Source organism: Sinocyclocheilus anshuiensis, unplaced genomic scaffold (assembly GCF_001515605.1).
Source record: "Sinocyclocheilus anshuiensis isolate Anshui unplaced genomic scaffold, SAMN03320099.WGS_v1.1 scaffold442, whole genome shotgun sequence".
NCBI classification, from domain to species: Eukaryota; Metazoa; Chordata; class Actinopteri; order Cypriniformes; family Cyprinidae; genus Sinocyclocheilus; species Sinocyclocheilus anshuiensis.
The window spans coordinates 917,181-924,582 of NW_015542354.1; the positions used below are offsets into that span (position 1 = coordinate 917,181).

Genomic DNA, 7,402 nt, shown 5'->3' on the forward strand with positions numbered 1-7,402 from the left:
GACAACTTTGATGAACTTTTTTGATCCACTTCAAATGTTGACTACTGTATACTGTATATATATATACACTGTGCATATATATACTGTGTATATATGTGTATAAATGTGTGTGTGTGTGTGTGTATATATATATATATATATATATATATATATATATAAAAATAGTATGAAGTGTATGCCAAAAATGCCTGTCGTCATGAAAAATTGTTTTCTTTTAATATAAAGGACCACAATGGAAATAAGTCTTGTTACTTTATTGTGTTATCTTTGGCAAAAAAGTGTAATCCAGATGTACGGTCTCTTTTTATGTCTAATAAAACGCAACTCAAACTTCTTGGAGAGACGCTTTAATCGCAACATGAAAATTTGATACCGGCATATCCCTAGTTCTGACAATTATTTCTTCATTATTTTAATGACAATTTAACGATAAGAGCATTCGGATAGGAGCTTAAATCATTAGTCATAGACTGTAAATCTCTACCATCCCACAAAAAAGCTCTGCAAATTGGATTATGTATGCTGGGCCTAATGCTATAGTATACACTTCAAATCCATTTTTATACAGGAGATCGCCCTTCAGAATACTATGAGAAACATTTTCCCCTAGACCACAAAGCAATTTCCTTGTACAGTAAATCACTGATGTGACGTTGTTTCTTGGAAATAGCACTTACGTATCCAGTCCAAAAAAACTGTGAGGCTGCTCCGATAATTATGTGAGAATCAAGGATTTGTACTGTGTGTGGTGTAGCCCTAGTATGTATGATGACGAAGATACATCAATTATAGCCCTAGGCTTACTGCATTTCTGAAATTCTGAATTTCTAACATGCAGAAAAATAAAATAAACATTTTGTCAGAAAAACTCTAATTTAAAGGTAGACTGAACTAACAAATGTATAAAAGAAAATACATAAAGTTCACTTTACAGCCAATTAGTAAAAGCAATTTAGAATATTAAACAATCTAAAATGAAAAAAAACAAAAAAAAAAACATTTTAAATATTAAGTTTGGTGGTGATGGTCCAACTTACAGGGTGCTGTTCGATCACTGATGATGAACTTGAGTAATGTGTTTTAGTCATAGTATTGGGACTCGTGATGGCATAAATATTTGTTATCCAGAATACATATTTTGTTGTAACAGTTGTGTTATGTAAGTTACCAATACAATGATTAGTGTTCCCTTTGGTGAATTCTCTTCCATTTCAATGAGTATACAACTTGTTTTGGTGTAGAAGTAACCGTATATAACCTTTTCAATTTGCTCAACAAACGCATACACTGATAACTGATGGGTTAGACAAACTAATAAAGATCTACATCTCTATTATGTAATGTGAATGCTTAGTTTAACTCAAAATACACACTCTTTGAACTTGGATCCATTACTGATTTTGAGTTTATGTTTGATGAAAGCATAGCCAAACTTTAAATATTAGGCTGATTCAATATTTTGTTCATACGTTGTGTACACTTAAAAAAGTTGTGTACACGTTGTGCATACTTAAAGTTGAATCTGCTTGTCTCACATTTTTTGAGCTCTCTCACCTTCTGATTTTTTACAGTGTAAAACTAAGCAAGAAAGGCTTCAATGCCGCATACAGAACCCGGCTAGCCCTCACTGTTGCTAGCCTGCACTGGCTTGCTAGGCTTCCAACAGGAATCCAGCATGACAAGCTTATTCTCGAGAAACTGAAACCTCACAAGGTTGAGTTACACAGATGGAGTTTCAACATACTATTTACAGTGTACAGTATGGAAGAAAGTTTCTGCTTTAGAATAAAACAAATAAATGAAAAGGTAAATGTGAGGTGTGAGTTTAAAATATGACAAAGTGACCGTGTGACATAATGTTGCAACTACTAGACAAAATAGTAATTACGAGAGATTCAAAGTTCCAATTAGGTCACTTTTTTACTCAGAGGCAAAAATGGGTGATGCACTGAAATGTTTCTAGATATTTCAGCTGAACACATTTACATACTGCTATTCTAGCATCAGCTTTGGTCATGGTGAAGTTCGTCTAGCTGTCTTTACAGCTGACATGTTTAACTGTTGTAGCTTATCCTTTTTTTTGACTGTGACTGTGCAACTGAGTGTTGATGAGAGTAAAAAGGAACAAGGGGGATCTTAACCAACTGTCATCAAAATACAGTGTGACAACAACTAACAACAGAAAAACAAAAACAAAACATGCTGACACGTGCAAAATGCCTGTGTACACATTCCGACCTGACCTGTTTTTTTTTTTTCCCAGACATGAACTGCTCTCCTCCTCACCCTGAGGCCCTTAAACAATGAGCTGTCCTTTCAGTTGTATACAGTCCAGCTAAAAGAGGTAGATATGACCACAACTACTAATAACTTAAACAGGAGGCCTTGAAAAGAATGGCAGAACTAATATTAGCAGTGTTCAAGATGTACGTGACATGACTGTCATCTATGGCTAAACATCAATGGTGGAGCTAGTGCAGACTATAGACGCAGGTTGTCCTCTTAGTCATGATGTTTGTTCTATGGCTTGAGTAATAATAAACCTGTCAGCTTTTACCTGAAATCACATGGTGCTAATGAGAACCAGGAAGCACTTGGTGCTCAGAGAGGTCGTAACATGTTGTTGCCATGTAGTTCAATATAAATAGAGGGGCTTGTTTAGAAACTGAGCATTCTATTAACGGATACAATTCAGTCACATGAGATTTACTCCTTGTCAGATGGGCCTTGTTCCATCTGTTTGCATGGCACATCTGTATTTAAATTACTTTTCACTGCCGAATGTGGGAGCAGAAGAGAATGTGTGTAATGAAACTAATTAAAATGTGTTAGAGGTGTGAGTGAACTAAGATAGTGAGGTCTTCAGGGGCGTAAAGGAAGGGGAAGAACAAAAATACATGATATTGAGTTTTCTTATTGGCTTACGTTTTAAAGACAAGAAAAGAACGACCATAAATTAGAAGTAGTAAATTACAAAGTAAATTTGCCATTAGCAGTTCTGCACACTGATCTATAAAATGTAGATGAGAAAAACATTATGGGTTGGATTTTGAAGAGGATTTTAGCTGCTGAGTGGGTGGACTTTCAAAAGCACTCCAAAAATAGTAATACTGTGAAATATTATTCAGGGGTTAAAGCAAAAAAAAAAATCCCGAGCCTGAACTTTTTTCCGGGGTTTGGGGCAGGGCTCGCAAAATCGCTAGCCCGCCGTTCTGGGGCTATTGTGTTTTCCAGTCGGGCTACCAAAATGTTTCACCACCCTGCCCGACGGGCTATCTTGAACAGTGATATAAAATTCCTTCCTTGATTTCCGTTGTTCACTAGCTTTTAGGGGTAAAACGGATCGTAGTTGATCGTTTGCACGTGTTTCTAAAGTCTTGCCGATTTAAACATTCAAGTGTTTTAAACCATTCACGCGCATTCGGAGCTGTGCGCACTCATTCAAAGCGTGCACAGAGAGCCACGTCATTCAGACAATGCGCGTACACAGAATTGATTTCTCTTTCGCGTATCCTTGCATCTGAATGAACGCATACACAAAAAATTATCTCAAAATAACTGTCTCGGCAAGTGTTCTCATAAACACAGTCGGTTATGTCTTAAGTGAACGTAAACAGTGGAGAAAGAAATCTCAAGTGCATCATTATATTGAATCCGTGCATTCGGTCTTAAAGGGGCAGCAGCCTATAAATACCTGCTGTTCCATAAGCGCCACCTGCTGTCAGAGAGTGACATTTGCGTCTCATTCACAAAGCTAAAATCAAACCATTCTGTTTTTGCTTCAAATTTCGAAATGATACAATCTAATTGCAATCTAAATAACATGTATTTAGCATCTTTGTTTGGATCGTGATTAAAATGCAGTGGTTGCCTCTTATTATCAATGGAAAAAGCACAGCCAAAGCATTAATTTGTTTATATGAAGAGATTTATTTTATTTGTATTATTTCATTATTGGATTTCGGATTTGTTTTAAAATTTCAAGTTAGTTTTATTATTTGACATATTTCAATTTCACAAAGAAATGTGCAGAAATAATAAAAGGACACCTTTTCATTTATAATTTGTCCTAAATCTCATTTTGTTAAAAAGAAAAATTGTGAGAAAATTGTATTCTGAAATCAGTATCGTGAATCGTATCACATCGCATCATGAGTTGAGTGAATCGTTACATCCCTATATGCTACTAGTTTTTGCTGTGGTATCAAAGAAATTGAAATATGGTCCGAGCCGTGGGTTTTGTGATCCGTTGCACCCCTACTCTCTTGACTTGTTATTTGAAGAAAACAAGCAATCACTGAAGTTTTTAATCATGCTGATTTGTCCGCAATGAAGTTCAGCCGATGTCTTTTTTTTTTTTATTCGGGCTACTTAAATTCATTTTGGGCTACCAAAATCTGAAGAATGTCTGCCTGAATGGCTACCAGCGATTTTGAAATTTTGCGAGCCCTGTGGGGGTTGCAGTGGCGGACACATACACAGGGTTGACACCCTGACGAAGGCAAAATAGCCGTAACGCGTAGGTGTGCACTTGTCACCTGTTCTTAAAACTTATAGCCATGATGAAATAAAGGCTTTTTAAATTTTTTTGAATAAGAGTATCATATATACACTCTTGGAAAATTGTATCATGCTCATAGACACTAGGTGTGTGACAATACGCTTAGCTCACAAGGTGAGACAAAATACAGATACTTGGTTCACTAGAACGAGACAATGTTTGAATACTTTAAGAAATGTTCAAATGACAAAATATTTGTCTTTTAATCATAAAAAGTAAAACAATGCAGTTGTATTTTGAAATGTTTTAACTAATCTAGTGCTTAACTAATGATTATTTTGCTAATCAAGTAATCTATTGATTATTATGACGATATCAAAACCAAGTACATGGTTTTATTGAACAACTGTTAAATACATAATGTAATATGCCTATATTATAACAAATACCTGCAGAGGGCGCCAATGGCCTGGTGGTGTTTCAAGTATATCAACGACGTTTAAATCCATTAAATTTTTTAAATCCACATGCAAAGTCAGAAACTTTTATTTTGAAATCGCGATGTACAATAAATTGCATATTTAGAAATATGTTGATGTATTCTCCTGTGTTGGCATAGGTTTAAATGATTTACGTTACAAATCAAGTGAGTTTTCCCAGATGACCATTAAGCAACACTCACAGCATATGCAGAGGAAGAGTTCAGCCCCTTTCACACATACAGTCTTTACTGGTAAATTCCCTTTTTAAATGTAGGAGTTTTTAAATGTAGGATGACTGTCCGACGGCAAGGTGCCGGAGAACTTTAAGCCCTGTATTATTACAATTTTAAATAATTGTTTTCTAATTTGATATATTTTAAAATGTCATTTATTTTCAGCAGCCATCACTAAAGTCCTCAGTGTCACATCATCCTTCAGAAATTATTCTAATATGCTGATTTGCTGCTCAAGAAACATTATTATCAGTGTTGAAAACAGTTGTGCTGCTTAACATTTTTGTGGAAACCATGATACAAGATTTTTTGATGAATACAAAGTTCAAAGAACAGCGTTAAAGTGCACTGTCACCTTTTACTTCAATGTGTTTTTGACTAATAAATGTATTAATTTCTTTGCTTTATGCTTCAGTTAGGCTTTTTTTTTCATTATGATATCAGCACAATTGTATCATGCTGATATTTGTGACCATGCCCCCCCAAAATATCAATTTGTATCTGAATACAGAAATCATAAAAACATGTTCATCATATAAAAGAGCTGTATTCAAGACATAGTCATTGTGAATGAAAACTGCTCAATAGGTTGTACTGTTGTGTACCTGGGTGTTGAGCAGTCAGCTGATGCACCTGTGAAAATACATTTTTCCAAAGAAACTTCCTGGTGTTCTGAAACTTAGACCTTCCCTCAGTTATTTTCATTCATGAAAAGTTAACGCCATTCACCCTTTCCAAAGATATATGAAGGGAGACATTCCTGATAAACTTCATAGTTTGCTCAGCAGTTTGTTCATTTTGTTTACCTTTACTTCCGAGGTTTCCCACCTGAGACTTATTTTCAAAATGCCAATTTAAATGTTAGTTTCCATGAATGGCCTCAAATATTAAATAAGCTTAAGTGTGACTAAATTCTACTGGTAACAAGCAACAAAGCATAACTTTGAACTATATTTAGGTCTTGCTCCGGTAAAGCAAGCATGCAGGTGCACTTGACAGCCCATTACTGCAGTCACCCCCAAGGGAATTCCCAGGGCAACTTAATGTGCTGCTATACAGCTCTAGCTTGTCTCTTTGTATAGTTGGGTAGTCTAAATGGTAAGCTTAGGATCAAAAACTGAACCTTGAAATGCCATACTAAAAAAGCCACTTGGTGGGACAAACATGGGTGTACACATTTTGGAGAATATGAACACGTTTTAGGAAATATTTGTTGACTAAAACGTGTTTTAATTTGATGCAGAAGGGCTAACTTACCAACAGTGGCAATGGTGTCCAGGTCATCTAGTGTGTAGGTCCTGTTGGTGGTCAGGGATGCGGCCCCTGCGGATAACGTGGGACTTCCTGCGTCTGTCTTGCCACTATCCCGACCAGAACTGCTTTCATTATTTATTCCAGCTTTGCCTTTAGTTGCTGCCATCTTCTTCCGTGTGATTTTCTAACTCTAGCCACATTAATGGCCACTTCTAGATATCAAGTCCAGTATTTCCGCTTTTGGAAAACGGGCTATTTATAATACACACATTGATCCGTTTCGGTCAAGTTAACATATCCTTTGTTCGCACAAACCAGACTGTGACCTTCTGCTTTCTATCGCCTGGTAGGCAGAAATTTATCAGAGCAGTAAAGACTAGTAAACATAAAGTCATTACAATTTTAAGCAATTCATGTCAATGGTAGCCTACTGTCATTTATTCTATACTTTATTACGGACGTCCCCTGTACGTTAACAAAGACAGGGGTGGACAGGATTCAAACTTCAGTCTTACGAATCCAGGAGGTTTTCCAGTCGAATTTTTTCAGGAGCAAGGAGACGGCATGGACGTTGGTTGATAGTCGCTTAATGTATATTGCCAGATATTAGAGAAATTTCAATTATTTACTTCCCCCTTCCGTCCCCATCAAAGAAATACGAACCCATTTCCCCTTCAAAACATCGCTCAGCGGCAAGGAAGCAGAGAAACGCTTGAAAACTGACAGACAGCGGCGTCGACCAATCATATGCAGCGCGCTATCTGCAATGTCCAATCGAACGTCTGAAAAGGCGGAGCCTTTCCTGACTGACAGCTTGAGGGTACGTATTTTCCCTGTGGTTTGTAGCACATGTAGACACAACGTAGACATCACCACGCCTTGGGTACTGGATACTATTTCGAGGGAGCAAGGCACGTTGTAGCATGAGTCTT

General features: G+C 36.7%; 1 protein-coding gene across 1 annotated transcript in view; it reads right to left on the bottom strand.

The window, feature by feature from the left end:
- The window catches only part of LOC107691607 (protein kinase X-linked), a 40,625-nt gene extending 33,480 nt beyond the window's left edge, over window positions 1-7,145 (bottom strand). Inside the window, exon 1 of the mRNA XM_016490289.1 lies at window positions 6,474-7,145. Within this exon, the coding sequence (XP_016345775.1) occupies window positions 6,474-6,636 (163 nt within the window). The 5' untranslated portion in view covers window positions 6,637-7,145. The remainder of the gene's footprint in view (window positions 1-6,473) is intronic.
- Between the last annotated feature and the right edge of the window lie 257 nt (window positions 7,146-7,402).